Here is a 16,115-nt window from a genome sequence, read left to right on the forward strand (position 1 = left end):
CTGGTCTACAAAGCGAGTTCCAGGACAGCCAGGGCTACACAGAGAAACCCTGTCTCAAAAAAAAAAAAAAAAAAAAAAAAAAAAAAAAAAAAAAAGCCAATGCTCAGGACGGGAGAGATGGATGGCTCAGTGGTTAAGAGCACTGACTGCTCTTCAAGAGGTCCTGAGTTCAATTCCCAGCAACCACATGGTGGCTCACAACCATCTGTAGTAGAACCCAGTGCCCTCTTCTGGTGTGTCTCAAGACTACAATGTAGTCACATATATAAAAAAAATAAATACAAAAAATAGCCAGTGCTCTTAATCATTGAGCTCTTAATCATTGAACGTTCTCTTCATCCCACCCTTACCCCACTCCCATTAGTTTTGATTTTGCTAAGCATGTTTTTTGCCACCGTTGTGTCTTTTCAGGCTATCACAGAACGATTCTTCTCAATTCACAAGAATGATGGGGTGGTCTCATTTCAGGTAAGGTTCACTCCATCCTGCCATGTGTAAGCTCCAGTCTCTACTGGCACCCTCATTATAGGGACAATAACTACCTGTGTGTGGTCCCTGGGCTGCAGGACCACTCCCCCTCCCACCACTAGGCTGCTAGCTCCATCTGCTAAGTTCTGAGGCTCTGACCCTGGGAAACCTTGTGAAAGTGCAGTGAAGTAACAGGCCCAGACTCCAACCCTACTCAGGTTGGACTTAGGTCGCTGGGGGCCTCTGTGCTCCATTCGCAGTCTGTGTGTCTCCCACCTCAGGCTGACAGTTCTACGCCTGGAAGGGCCCGTGCTAAGAGTTGAGAGAGCTGTAGTTTTAGAGGCCTTGGGTGCCCTGCCCAGTCAGCCCAGCTCTGAACTACATGTGGAAGTCTCCCGGCCGTGGCACATGGTGCTTTCCCATGCAGCTTGTGCGTGTGTTCACTTGGAAGAGCCACTGAGCTGGAACATGCCTACAGTGACACACACTGGTCCTGTGTGTACAGGACTTTTGATCACTGTGACAATTAGTGGGTGATGGAGTCCACTTCTGAGAACGTAAAGTTGTCTGTTGACTTGAAAATGAGCTGCTGTCTCACCTTTGGCTGTCTCTGCTGACCTCAGCAGAGCCCTCGTGGATATGGTGGAAGTGGAGTTACAGAGCCCAGGCAGTGGGCACAGGTGATACCACATGGCTCCAACACTGTCTGCGCTTCAACACTGGCAGAAAGTACTAGAGGCTCACAGGATGAGGACACCCTGTACTGGGGGTTCCAAGCCTGGCTAACCTTCTGTCTCCTGAGACCCCTAGCTGTAAGGACCTCTTTCCTCCTTCTTCCAGTTCTTCTTTAACATCAGCACCGATGACCAGGAAGGCCTCTACAGCCTTTACTTCCACAAGTGCGCAGGCAGCAGCGTGAAGCCTGGTGAACAGGCCTCATTCAGCCTAAATGTGAGTACCTCATGGGACATCGATAGGGAGACTGTCAGGGTGAGACAGCTGCTTCTCTAGGCACTAGACTAGCGTGGGATCTGCGAGAGGCTTTCTGTTTTATTTTGCTTTGGTTCTGGTGCTAGCGACACAGCAGGGCTTTGTGCATCCTGAGGGTATGTGAACCGCTACTGTGAGGACATGGGGCTGGTCAGGATGCTCCCGAAGAGGACTGGGTGGGATGTGTCCTTCAGCCCAGACAGTAGCGACCTGCTGTTATAGGCTGGCGCACATGCTCTCCAGAAGTGAGACAGCTGAGTGTGTATGCCTGACTAGAGACGGCCTGTTTCTAAGGGGGATGCACCTTATGTTGGTTTCAGATTGCTATCACAGAGAAGAACCCTAACAGCTACCTCTCTGCCGGGGAAATCCCTCTCCCCAAGTTATATGTTTCCATGGCCTTGTTCTTCTTTCTGTCTGGGACCATTTGGATTCACATCCTTCGTAAGAGAAGGTAAGTGCTTGAGTGTGTGGAGAGCTGCAAGATTTCATCCTCCTGGATTTTGCCCCTGGGGGAGGTGGCACTGAGCAGCCCTGCTGTCTTCTAGGGTGTCTTCCCTGAGACCCAGAGGCTAGGCAGGAGCCTCTCTAATGAGAGGCTCACTCTTAGTGTTTTGTTTAGGAAGCAGGTCCAGATGTTAAATACACAAACAGCCCAAACACACAGTGTCGCCCTTACAGAGAGGTTGAAGCCCAGGATGCGGAGAGTGTGGGGTTGGTACCTTTTAGGAGATGCCCATCTTTTTTTTTTTTTAAGATTTATTTACTCATTTATTTATTTTTTAAGATTTATTTATTTATTATATGTAAGTACACTGTAGCTGTTTTCAGACAGCTCCAGAAGAGGGCGCCAGATCTTGTTACAGATGGCTGTGAGCCACCATGTGGTTGCAGGGACTTGAACTCACGACTTTCAGAAGAGCAATCAGTGCTCTTAACCGCGGAGCCATCTCTCCAGCCCCTATTTATTTTATGTATATGAATATATTGTAGCTGTCTTTAGACACACCAGAGAGGGCATCAGATCTCATTACAAATGGTTGTGAGCCACCATGTGGTTGCTGGGAATTGAATGCAGAACCTCTGGAAGAGCAGACAGTGCTCTTAACCACTGAGCCATCTCTCCAGCTCCAGGAGACACCCATCTTGAGAGGAGTTAGTGATGACATCAGTCGCTGTCCAAGTGGAAGCGTAAAGCTTCCAGCTCTGAAGTATCGGCTGAGAGCCTCCCTGGACTCTCTCTGTTGACCGCCAGGAGCTTGACTCTGGGAAAAACCCATTTGGAATCCATCTGCCTTTCACCAGGACCCTTGTCCCAAAACCCTGAGGCTCTGGCTTTCTCTTCTCTGTTGCTGAGGGACGTGGCTATGTAGGTATGAATTCTGTCTCCTTGCCCAGAAATCTTAGAACAAAATAGTGTAAGACATTTTTACATTAAAAGGCCTCTAGACTTAGGATGTACAAAACCGTGTTACCCAAGACTCACATGATAATCAAGTGCCCCAGACACCTCTCCCTGGAGCTGAAACCCTTGGTGTCTTGATTGCATTTTAATGGACACTCAAGAGTCTTGGATATGGGTCCTTTTAAAAGGATGTTCCATGCTGTCAGGATCATTTAGTGGGTAAAAGCCCTTGCTGCCTAGCCTGATGACCTGAGTTCAGTGCCCTGCTTCTGCATGATAGAGGAGAAAACTGACCTGACTCCGGCAAGTTGTCCTCTGGCCTGCACTGGGCACCATGCACGACTCTGTCCCAGGCACAGCTTGCCTGTGACCTGTTGCCCCTCTTCACCGTGCCTGTTCCTCAGCTGCAGCCCTGGAGCAATAGTAATTGCCCTTCTTCCTGCCGAGCCTCTCACGTGTTTAGCTCTGCTCTGTCTTTGTACCAGGATGCTGTGCAGTGAGTACTTGTGGACCTGCTCGCTTGCCCACACTCCCAGGTGTTTCCTTTTCTTTTACTCAGCAGTGGCAGTGTCACTGTCTCAGTTACCTTGTCTAAGATGGTGGTTAAAAGGGGCTGATCTATTTTGTGCCAGTCATGTTTTTAACTGTGAGTGGATGTGTACATATCCAAAAAGATGCAACTTAAGGCATCCCATGTAACAGCCAGTGAATGCTGGTAGACTGGAAGTATGTATTTTACATGCAGGAGGTGTTTAAGACACTTGTTAGGGCTGAGAAGAATTAGACATCTTTGTCACATAAATGTACTGAGGCCCAGAGAGTGGAAGTGAGAGGTAGACACTTACCTGACTGAGCTGGGGCTGGAGGCCAGGGCTTCCTGCTGGTGCTTGTCTCTCCTCTCAGGTTTATATGCTGTGCACCCCAGAGTGGGAGCAAGCAGTGCTGGCTGTAGGGTGAGAGGCAGTGCTTGCAGGTTGGCTGCTTTTCAGGGGAGGTGGAGCTATGCCACTTCAGAGATGAAGGTCATCAGGGCCAAATCAGAGTCAAGGCCGGGTCGCCATGACTTCCGAGCCTTTCATTTTCCCAGCATGGGTGTTTAATTGAGGACCGAAAGTCAAACTGGCCAGGATGTGAGTGGCCTTTTCCAGTGGGCAGTGTTGTATTCTGGGTAAAGCCACTGCCATTCAATAGTAGACTGCTCTGGCAATGGCTTCCCTTTTGACCTTCAGTGAGGAGTCACCAGAACAGGAAAGTACCCAGGAGATAAGCAAGAAGCCCAGTGTGCATCAGGCTGTGTGTGGTCTCATCATCTCTCTATGCGTGCTCCTTTCCCAACTGACCATCCCCCACTACTTCCTGTCCCTCACCCACTTCTCAACCACAGAAAGTCACCCCAATATGCTGAATATATAGTTTGGGACATTATATATTCTCGTAAGTAATGTCTACGGTTCACTGGGTTTTTGTTTTGTGTATGTTTTAAATGTATAGAAAGTGTTGTCTGCAGATATAACTGTTTAAAATCAGTGACACTGCCAGGTAGTGGTGCACACATTTAATCCCAGCACTTGAGAGGCAGAAGCAGGTAGATCTCTGTGAGTTTGAGGCCAGTTTGATTTACTTAGTGAGGACAGCCAGGGCTGCACAGGGAAACCCTATCTGGAAAAAATATAAATTAGTGACACTTTTCCCATCAGCTGTTCTGCTGTCTGCATCCAGATGGCTGATTTTAGCCACACCTCCATGTTCCATGGGCTGCATCCTCTTGGGTTCCTCTGCTGTCCTGAGAGACAGGAGTACATGCAGGTTGCCAGCTGCAGTCTATATGCTACTCCACAGTACTGGAATAGCCTTGTCTCCTACTTCTGAGCTCTCCTAGGGGCCTGTCCTTTGAAAGTTTCCTTGAATGTTGTCAGATTGCCCACCTTGTAGCTGCACCACTTTCTACTTTGTCTGGGAGCTGAGCTCTGTCACCATCCTCTCACTATAAGTGGCCTCTTGATGTAAGCCAGTCTGGTGTGTATAAACTGTTGGGGTCGTCTGTCTTCTCAGTGTCCCCACTGGAGACGTTCATTGCAGGCCTCTATTGCCTGCGTATTGGATTTTCTCATTGTCTAGCTGTTCTACATGAGCAAAAGTCTTCTGTGTTCTAGATCAGTTCCTTGTCTGGCTACACATGCAAGTCTTGTCTCCAGTCATTATGGTCACTAGGCTTGTCAGCAGTGCGTGTTGTTGAATGAAAGTTTTGACTGTGATAGAGCCCCACCATCTAATTTCATCTTTGGGCCATGCTTCTTGGTCCTAGGGACCCTTTGTGATTCCAGGCCACAAGGCATGTTTCATTCACAGCCGAGCTCATCTGGAATCGCTCTAAAGAAGCAGACAGTGAATCCGGCTTTACTTCCTCTTCTTCTTCCTCCTTCTCCCCCTCCTCCTCTTTTCCTTTCTTTCTTTTTTTGGAGGGAGGAGTTGGTTTCTCAAGACAGGGTTTCTCTGTGCAACCCTGGCTTCCTGGAACTCCCTCTGTAGACCAAGCTGGCCTCAGACTCAGAGATCCACTGCCTGTAACCTCGAGCTTTCCACCCACACTCAAGTTCACACAATAATGACACTGAGATTTAGGATTTCAGTGCCTAGGCCGATAGCTTTGGCTTGTTCCCCAACTAGCTCATAACTTAACTACCCATCTATTATATTCTAAATCCTGCCTTGTGCTTGGTTACCTCTCCTTAGTTTCATGCTACAGTCCCCTTCAGTGTTCCAGGGTGTATATCTCCCTAACCCCCAACACACCCCCACACCTAACTATCCCAGAATTCCTCCCTCTGTACCGGACCTTCCACCTCACTATTTCCTGCCTAAGCTAATAGGCCAACAGCATTTTATTGACAGGTGATCCTTCCATACACTGCACAAGAGATTCTCTCTACCTGCTTCTGCCTCCCAAGCACTGGGATCAAAGGTGTGCACCACCACGGTGCGGCTGCTTTACTTCTTCTAGGTGTCGGTTCCAGAGGATTTTTTTTTTAAGGTTTATCTATTTATTATATGTAAGCACACTGTAGCTGTCTTCAGACACTCCAGAAGAGGGAGTCAGATCTTGTTACAGATGGTTGTGAGCCACCATGTGGTTGCTGGGATTTGGATTCAGGACCTTCGGAAGAGCAGTCAGTGCTCTTAACCGCTGAGCCATCTCTCTAGCCCCCCCAGATGGTTTTTTACCACTGTAGTCACTAAGTAGTCTGTCCTTTCCCACCAAGCTGGACTGGCTTCTTTTTCCTCTTCCATCAAGCTTGTGTACGTGTGTGGGTCTTTCTTCTGCACTGTCATATCTGCCGCACTGCTTCACTCCCCTTGGAGATTAATATCCTGCTCCTGTTTCTTGTACTTATTACTGTGCTATTCCAGCGTCTTCATGTGTGATGGTGTGCACACGTCCTGTGCTCTGTGTACTTTAAGAGTCTTATTTGAGTTCCTTCCTGCAGGCGTCGGGGTGGACATAGAAGGAAGGATGTAATACCTGGAGCTCAAGGGTGGCCTAGAGCCCGGGAGAGCCACCAGGCTGCTCAGGGGGGAGGAAGGGCATGATGTCAGTACTTCTCCTCACCTGTCACCGCAGCCAACTCCCAGGCCATCATCTGTGTTGGGCTCAGACATTCTCAGATACAGCTCATTTTCTGTCTTCCCTGGGATTTCATGTTGTCTTCAAGACGGCCCTTCTTATTCCTGTGTGGCTGATTCAGTGTGGTTTCCAGGGAGGATGCTGGTGCGCTGTGCAGATGTCCATCTTAGCATGCCTCAGCAGACGTTACACCTGCCTGCAGTGCATAACTCTGGTACTGCATTAAACTGTGTGCTGTAAATGTCGCAGGACTTAGCTTAGTTCCTTTTCTATTGCTGTGATAAGACACCGTGACCAAGGCAACTGATACAAGAGAGAGCTTACTTGAGGCTTCCAGTTTCAGAGTCCTTGACCATCATGGTGGGGTTGTGGCAGCACATAGGCATGCACTGAAGTAGCTGAAGGCTCACATCTTGATCTATAAGTGTGGGGCAAAGAGCCAACTGGGAGTCCTCTAGCTAGGTCACACACACCTCCTAATCCCTCCTAAAAGAATGACTTCATGTTTGTGGTTTGTTCAGATCGTACTTGTTGCTTGCTTAGAAATTTATCTGATGGAGCCAGGTGTGGTAGTGCACACCTTTGATCCCACCCAGGACTTGGGAGGCAGAGGCATGTAGACCTCTGTGCATTTGAGGCCAGCATCATCTCCATAGTGAGTCCTGGACAGCCAGGGCTATGTAGAGAGAGCCTGTCTCAAAAAAAGAAAGAAAGAAAGAAAGAAAGAAAGAAAGAAAGAAAGAAAGAAAGAAAGAAAGAAAGAAAGAAGAGAAAAGAGAGAAAAGAAGTACCTGATACTGTGGCTGCCTTTGGGGAAGTGGAAGTCTTTTAATTCTTTCTTCTCTCTTTTTACAGGAATGATGTATTTAAAATTCACTGGTTGATGGCGGCCCTTCCTTTCACGAAGTCTCTCTCGTTGGTGTTCCATGCAGTATGTATTAGCATTTGGGGTCACTGGTGAAATGATGGATGTACATACTTGAGTGGGGAAAGAAGTTGGAGGCAGGGTCAGGTGGTAGACAAAGGACAAGAGTGTGCTTTCCATAAAGTCCCTCTGCAGAGAGCTGGCCATGATGGGCCTGTGAGCTCAGCCTGCATCCTACCTATAGGCCACAGTCTTTCCAGAATTCTGGCTTTTAATATTTTATTGTTTTGGAGACAGTCTCACACCGTAGCCAAGGCTAACCTTGAACTTGTGAGGTCCTGCTGGCTCAGCCTCCTGAATGCTGGGATCATAGGTGTCTCTAAGCATATTAAACACTTCTCCCCCAACACCCCTTGTTTCTGTCATCTAGAGATGAGAGCGCCCCCTGGTGGGTCATTCCTGGACTTCCCCTGTTTTACTAAGCATCCTTGTGTCTCAGTGAAGTTCAGTGTTAGTAAATCAGGTCTTACTCAAGGCCAGGAGCACAAGAACTGAGCTTTGAGTGCTGAGAGCCGGTGCACATCAAAGTGAGCCTGCCTCTGGAGTCAAACTGAGGCTTCCCGGATTTAGGGGTCAGGGTTCTTTGGGGTGTGCATAAAGCAAGTGCTAGGTTCTCCTTCTGTACTTGAAAATGGGTCATAGAAGAAAGCAAAAATCCACCCAGTTATGGAAACAGGACATAGAAGTTACTTTGGATTTAAGTTAAAAGATTCTCAGGAGGGCCCTGAGCCACTTTAAAACCTAGACGGCTTTTAGAAAATAAGTCTGTGCTATGGCCAGCTTTTCTCGTCCTGCTAGCAACCAGCCTCTGAAGTTAAAATGTGCTGCAGCTCTAAGTATCCAAGCTTAGATTGCTGACGCCAGGTCACTGTGTAGATCTTCTGACTGACCAGCTGGCTATTGTCTTACTGGGAGCAGCAGGAATTCAAGACAACGTACCTGGCCGAGAATGAGGGTGTTTGCCAGTGTGAATTGAGAAGGTGTTAGGTCACTGATATTTCTGTCAACTTTTCTAAGTGTTAGCACACTCATGTGCTGGCTGGTATCTCGGCAAGGGAGGGATTAGACAGTGGGGTGGGCGGGCACAACCCGTTCCTCATCCCAAGGATGAGTCATTTACTGCTTTACCCTGCACTGAGGTGCATGGCACAGCCTCTCTGAAACACAGCTGTTTGATTTCAGATCGACTACCACTACATCTCCTCGCAGGGCTTTCCGATTGAAGGCTGGGCCGTTGTATACTACATAACTCACCTGTAAGTATGCAGGTCCACAAGACAGTGGTGCTAATGCCTGCACCGTGAAGTGGCTTACAAAGACACTAATGGCTAGAGATGGAGTATGGATCAGTTGAGGGGGTTTGCCAGGCTTTCCCGAGTCCCTGGGCTCCACCCCCAGCACTGCATAAATCAGGAATGGTGGTACACACCCATGATCCTAGCACTCGGGACGGGGAGGGAGAAGCAAGAGGACTAAAAGTTCAGGATCATCTTTGGCTGCATTTTGAGTAAAAGTTTGAGCTAGCTTGGGTTACTCAAAATACATACATACATACATACATACACACACACATACACACACACACACACACACACAGATACATACTTGGGGGTGGGGGCTGGAGAGATGGTACAGTTGCTGAGAGCACTGGCTGCAATTCCAGAGGTCCTGAGTTCATTTCCCAGCACCTACATGGTGGCTCAAAATCATCTATAATGTGATCCTATGCCCTCTTCTGGTGTGCAGGCATACACGCAGACAGAGCAAAAGAAGAAGAGATGGGGGCCATAGAGTCATTGAATGAGCTGACAGGGTGACCGATAAGAATGGAGTCTCCCGAGCCTGCTGGTACCTGGGAACTGTTCTGTCTTCCAGGCTAAAGGGCGCACTCCTGTTCATCACCATCGCTCTCATCGGCACTGGCTGGGCCTTCATCAAGCACATCCTGTCTGATAAAGACAAGAAGATCTTCATGATTGTCATCCCGCTCCAGGTACAGGATCTGTGCCTACCTTGTCAGTCCTCCCTGGCTCTGGGCAGGGCTCAGCTCCAGGCCTCTCTGCAGGGAGTCAGCTCACTTGGGAACCTGAGCTGATATCATTGTGGGCTGCCGATGGGGGCTTGTTTTCTGACTGCTGACAGACCTAGGCTTCAGGTGTGTGTTGGAAGCCCTGGTGGCCTCTTGTCTTCAGACAGACCAGGATGCCCAGATTGTGGTTAGAAAGCTGCAGAGAACTGAAGGAAGAATGCCCCTGCTTTCTGCATCAGATGCCTCTGACATCAGTGAGGTTAATGAGTAGGTCCAGGTGGGTGCCCTGTAGTATTTTAGAACTGAGTGTCACCAGTGAGTTTTTTTCTGCAAGATACAGGACAAGAGTGGCCCCATAGGGCTAACATTGATTACATCACCTGTGTTTGGAGGCCATGCTCTGAGGCCTGACTGACTAGCTCATAGGTCTTCAGAGAGGACCCATGGCTTATCTTACACCAACAGTCTGCAAGGTAGCAGAGCCTGGAGCTGAGGGAGGGCACCACAGCTATAGGTACAGCTTCCCAGCTGTCTGGCCACAGCTCTGCCTTTCTTTGATGAGGTCAGCTCCTGTTCAGACTGCAGCATGGGTATGGCTGGCAGGAGAGGAAGGGAGAGTGGAACTTCTAGGTCACGTCATCTCCGGGGATTGATTGGCGCCTTGGCAGCATTCAGCAAGTGGGTGGACTCGCACCAGACCAGTGACGTAGACCAGTTGGTGTGGGTTTTCAACGAGGAATAATCGCTCAGAATGATTTGGAAGAGCCATATAACGGAGATGGACTTGGTTGGATGTTTAAGAAAAGGAGTGTGGCAGAGGAATCGCCACAAATACCTGTGACACTGCTGTCAGAGGAAACACAAAGGCTGCGGTCTTCTGGTGACCAAACCACCTCGGCCACTGCTAGGCAGATGGAGTTCCATAACCTGCAGTGGAGGCCTCAGAGCGTGGCCTCCAAACACAGGGCATCCGTGACAGAACCTGAGCTCTCTTTCCAGCTGTGGGAATTGCTGGTAGTGTCCCTTCTGACAGATTTGGGCTTTCGGTCTGTTGGCTCCTCCCCAGCCTAAGCTGCGGTATGATGGAGACCTCTGTCCTGCTCAGTCCTTAGAATGGTGAACACACAACGTCACACCAAATGTTCCCCTGAGGAAATATGGATGTTTGAAACTAAAGATAATGGGACTGCTCTGGGAAGGGCTTGACCAAAGTCTAAGCAACTTCCTTTTGCACTGGGGAGTACAGGAAAGTTTCTCTTCCTCCTCTTCTTCCTCCTCCTCTCCCTCCTCCTTTCCTTTGTTTTTCTCATGGTGCTTGGCATGAAAACCAGGGCCTTGAACAGGCAAGGCAGGCACTCTGCTGAGCTCCCACCCAAAGCAGGAGAGAGTAACATGGTATTGAAGAGCACTGTGGGGAGTGGCTCAGCACTGCTTCTGGAACAGTCTATCTTCCATGCAGACTGCAAATCGAGGTCCAGTTGGAATTGGGGTTTTCATTTCTAGACTAGGCTAGCAAGCCCAGCCATCATCCTGTCTCCATCCCAACTCCGAGCTGAGCTAGGGTTATAATTGTGCTCAGGACACCTGGCTTGTTAGGTGGATGCTGGGATCTGACCTGAGCCTCATGATTGCTTAGCAAGCACACTTAACTGCGTCTCTCCAGCCCTAACATGACTCATCTTTATTTCTGCATCATAGCTCATGGTATTCACTAAAAGGAAATACCATAAATCATAAACCTGCCTGATGCGCAGTGGGGTCTCATTTAAGTCACTTGAAAAATTGTCCATAGTCTGCTAAGAGCCCAAGGACAGGGCTGAAAACACAAGACAGAGCCTTACTGTGGCATTAGAAATAAGACAAGGAAACAGATGAGCCTCAGGAGGCCCTAGGCTAGCTAGCCCCTTCCAGGACCCGCGTGGTCTCTGAAGTCTGCACTTCTTTTTTTTTTTTTTTTTTAAAGCTTTATTTATTTATTATATGTAAGTACACTGTAGCTGTCTTCAGACACTCCAGAAGAGGGTGCCAGATCTCGTTACGGATGGTTGTGAGCCACCATGTGGTTGCTGGGATTTGAACTCAGGACCTTCAGAAGAACAGTCAGGTGCTCTTACCCACTGAGCCATCTCACCAGTCCCAAGTCTGCACTTCTTGCCACTCTGACCTCTGGTCTCAATATCAGCTACTTAGAATTATTGTCCCTGAGGACCAAGAATTCACAGGAAAAATGAAGCCTGAGGAGTGTTGACATCTTAGCTATGAGGGGTGTAAAGTGCCACCTGTCAGTAGTTTGGGTGCCCCATTGTTTCTATTACCCACTTCTACATGCCACCCCAAACTTGATGATAGCAAGAAACACTAGCAGGAAATCTCAGTTTCTGTGGGCTAGGGGGTCTTGATTGCGTAGGCTTGACCTGATTGCAGTTTGTTGGTTCCTAGAGTCTGGGTTTATTATAGTTTGTTTGTTTGTTTGTTTGTTTGTTTGTTTTTTAAGAAAAAAAAAAGAGCCAGATAAACTCTTTTTTAAAAAAAAAAAGATTTATAGCCAGGCAGTGGTGGCACACGCCTTTAATCCCACCACTTGGGAGGCAGAGGCAGGTGAATTTCTGAGTTCGAGGCCAGCCTGGTCTACAGAGTGAGTTCCAGGACAGCCAGGGCTACACAGAGAAACTCTGTCTCAGGAAAAGAAAAAAAAAAAAAAAGATTTATTTATTTATGTGAGTACACTGTTGCTGTCTTCATATACACCAGAGGGGATCACATCCCATTACAGATGTTGTGAGCCACCATGTGGTTGCTGGGAACTGAACTCAGGACCTTTGGAAGAGCACTTAACCACTGAGCCATCTCTCCAGCTCTGAGTTATATAGTCTTCACGGAGTCTGTGTCCTAGGCTGGGAAGACCTGATCACATAGTGAGGCCCTTGGGTGTCTGTTCTTCGCATGGTTTCTCCATGGCAGCTTAAGGGAACCTTAGAAGAAGACTTGAGGTTCTGCAGATCCAGCAAGGTGGTGGGGGCGGGGCAGGGCAGAAGGAATCTATACCCACTTTGGAAATCACATGGCAATGTAGATAGTTCTCAGGATCCACAGGTTTAGGAACCAGCTAGGAGACAAGGCTCTCAGGGAGCTTGTGGGTGGTGCCACAGGCCCAGCACAGGTGAGGTGGGGTGACATCCCACTGGGGCCACTCTCGTAACAGCACTCATACTTTGGGTCTCATGCCTGTAGGTCCTGGCGAATGTGGCCTACATCATCATAGAGTCCACTGAGGAGGGCACAACTGAGTATGGCCTGTGGAAGGACTCTCTGTTCCTGGTTGACTTGCTTTGCTGTGGCGCCATCCTCTTCCCAGTGGTGTGGTAAGCAACCTTAGGGCAGTATGTGCAGAGTCACAGGGTAGCTCTTTGCATAAGACTGCCCTGTGGACCCCAGGCTGCCCCAGATAACTAGCTCAGAGTGCGATTCTGGGACTCCGGTACCCCAGGCCTTTGATGCTGAGAGTTACCCAAGGGACTCCTGTAGAGCTGGTCTGGACCACAGGCCGCAGGGTCCAGTGGTCATGTTAAATATCAGCCACAGTTTGACAAGGGCTGAGTAGGAGAGTAATTTTTCTTGCCAGGTTAGATGGAAAATGGGAACATATGCTCACATAAACTAATGGTAGTCCTCAGGCCACCCAGGTTTTGGGCTCTAGAGAATAGCTTGCTCTGATCCAGAAATAGCAGGCTTTGATTGTACGTTAAAGGTGTCATTGCTGTGCTCTTGTGAAGTCATGGCAGAGAAATGCCGATTGCTGCTTTAGTGCAGTCATGTAGGCAGAACAGGCTGGTGATGGCGCATCTCCCGCTCATCCTTGGTGTCTGGCCGCTGCTTCTGACAGAGCTGTTCACACCGAGTTAATGTTGAGGAGTGAGATGCGGTCTTTGGTAACGCTCATGCCAGTCAGTCAGTGCTTTCGAGGATCCTAAGGTTGTCTGGTATGTTGTCCAGCCACTCTGATTTTTCATGGTTCTCGGTAGAGTCACCCTCCCCACTGCTGCCAGAGTAGAAGCAAGCTAGGAGGCCTGGGCTGTGGCCCGTTGGCAGAGTAACTTGCCTCCTCGTTCTTGAAGGTGTGCATTCCTTCCCAGCACAACATAAACCTGGCAGGGTGGTGCATGGATGCAGCACGGAGGAAGTCAAGGCAAAAGGACCATGAGTTCAAGATCATCCTCTGCCACGTAACATCCTCTGAGACCAGTCTGGGCTACGTGAGATCCTGTCTCAAAAAAGAAATTGGGTGCTGCCTTTGACTCCCCCTGAGACACAAGGACGGGTTAGGTTGCAGTACCATAACAATTGCTGGCACATAACTGGGACTGCCTGCCCATTGCAAACAGCCCTAAAAAAAGAAAAGACATGGGGGTAAGACCATTACCATGCAGTCTCACAGCTGCACTGCTGTCCTGCCCGCAGCAGGCAGCTCAAGCACCTATCCAGAATAGTCAGTGCTGTTGCTGGGTAGTGATGACCTTGTTGGGAGCAGGAGCTAAGTCCTGCTCCTAATGTCTGCAATTGTTGAAACACTGAAGTACAAGGATCCCAGCTGACATGGATACCATGACCAAAGCAATGTATTGAAGAGAGAGTTTATTTGGGGGTTATGGTTTCAGAGTGTTAGAGGCTGGGAGCATGGCAGCAAGCAAGCAGGCATGGCACATGAGTAGCTGAGACCTCATATCTTGACTGTAAATAGAAAGCAGAGAATGCTAACTCAACTTTAAAGCCTGTGTGATGGTTTGAATATGGCTGGCCCAGAGTGGCACTATTAGGAGGTATGGCCTTGTTGGAGGAAGTGTGTCACTTTGTGGGTGGACTTAAGACCTCTTCCTAGCTTCCTGGAAGCCAGTCTTCTCCTGACTGGCTTTAGATCAAGATGTAAAACTCTCAGCTCCTTTTCCGGCACCATGCCTGCCTGGACATTGCCATGATTCCTGCCTTGATGACAATGGACTAAATCTCTGAACCTGTAAGCCAGCCCCAATCAAATGTTGTCCTTTATAAGAGTTGCCATGGTCATGGTGTCTCTTCACAGCAATGAATCCCAAAACTAAGACAACCTACCTCCAGTGACATGCCCACTTCAAGAAGGTCACACCCCCTAATCCTTCCCAAACAGTCCCACCAGCTGGAGACACAGCACTCAAGTATATGAGTTTATGGGGGGCATTCTCATTCAACCACTGTAAGCATAGAGCTGCTAGTGGTCATTTCTTGTCACTTGATTCAGCACTGAGCAGGTGCCTAATGACAAGATTCCTTGTGCACATTCTGAAAATTGCTGTAAGAGATGAGATTTTAATAAATATTGAAGAAACAGTGTCAGTGGGCCACTGAGATGGAGTTTTACCCCTGGGACCCACATGGGGAAGGAGAAAACCACTGCCAGCAGGTTGTCCTCCGCCTTGCACGCATGTGCGTGTGCACACACATACACAGTGATCTAAATACAAGTAAATAGCACTATTAAATTTTTGAAATACTTGATTCGGCCAGCCTTGGTTCAGCACTGTCATAAATCACCTTTAAGCTGATAGCATTGATGTCTCATTTCTCATGAAGTTGGGGGAGTACTGGGGTATTTTACTGAGGCTTTATCTATAGACGAGAGGGTCAGCGTTAGAACAGGAGCCCTGCCTGCAAATCCCTGGCTCGCTTCCCTTGCACGTCCTTGTCTGTCTGCTCAATGCAGGCTTTCCCCTGTGGCTGTGAGCTGTACCTGCAGCTCCAAGTCTTTCTGATTTTATGTCTTGTTCTTTGAGCAGGGATTCACTGGGGAGCTCTGTCCAGCCTGATGCTCACCATAGCTCAGGGTGGTCTTGAGCTCTCAGCAGGCCTCCTGTGTCAGCCTCCTGAATGCTGGGGTTGCAGGCCTGCACCACAGTGCCGCCTGTCTCCAAGGCGTCTTTAATAATGTTAATGTCCCGGTCTAGACCATAATGGCGGTGATTAGTCATTAGAGACCGGCCTCCTCCAGGTCTGTGAATCCTACCAAGTGCACTGAGCTCATGCCAAGCCCCACACTGTCACAGCTTCTAGGAATCAGCAGTCACTTTCTCTGGGGTCCTTTCCCTGCCTAGCAGTGCTGCTTGTCTTCGGAGGGACGGGGAGTCTGCGGAATGAGCGCAGAGTTAAGTGTTTCTCTCGCCCCTCCTGCTGGCCCTGATTCTGCCAGCAGAGGCCTGAGCACCAGGCCAAGGGTGGACTGACACAGGTCTCTTGTTTTACGGAGGGGGCTGTCTAGTCATCTGGTCCAAATACTTTGGTTTATAATGGGGCTTGGGTCCCAAGCTTCTAGAGCCATAAATAGAAGCAAATGCAGGCTTGCCCACTAACCTTTGTCTCCACGTGGTTATTTTTAGGTCAATCAGGCATTTACAAGAAGCCTCCGCCACAGATGGAAAAGGCAAGTGTCTGCTGTTCCCCGTGCTCCTTGGGCTGCGCTGACATTCCCCCTGACCACTGGGGCAGGATCGGGGACAGGAGAGGCAGGTCTGGGATGCACTCTGGGGGCAGCAGGTGCTGTGTTACAGGGAGGCCTGGGGCAACAGCTGTGGGTCACTTCTGCTGGCAGTTGTGATTGTGATCTTTTTTTTTTTTTTTTTTTTTTTTTGGTTTTTTCGAGACAGGGTTT

At 48.9% G+C, this 16,115-nt stretch overlaps 1 protein-coding gene across 1 annotated transcript in view; it reads left to right on the forward strand.

Moving 5' to 3' along the window:
* Gpr107 (G protein-coupled receptor 107) overlaps positions 1-16,115 on the forward strand; it is a 66,827-nt gene that overhangs the window by 25,177 nt on the left and 25,535 nt on the right. The window contains exons 7-14 of the mRNA XM_021149672.2: positions 412-468; positions 1,309-1,419; positions 1,779-1,912; positions 7,341-7,416; positions 8,593-8,666; positions 9,286-9,403; positions 12,671-12,801; positions 15,844-15,887. Coding sequence (XP_021005331.1) covers positions 412-468; positions 1,309-1,419; positions 1,779-1,912; positions 7,341-7,416; positions 8,593-8,666; positions 9,286-9,403; positions 12,671-12,801; positions 15,844-15,887 — 745 coding nt within the window. The remainder of the gene's footprint in view (positions 1-411; positions 469-1,308; positions 1,420-1,778; positions 1,913-7,340; positions 7,417-8,592; positions 8,667-9,285; positions 9,404-12,670; positions 12,802-15,843; positions 15,888-16,115) is intronic.

The sequence above is a fragment of the Mus caroli genome, chromosome 2, assembly GCF_900094665.2.
Source record: "Mus caroli chromosome 2, CAROLI_EIJ_v1.1, whole genome shotgun sequence".
NCBI lineage: Eukaryota > Metazoa > Chordata > Mammalia > Rodentia > Muridae > Mus > Mus caroli.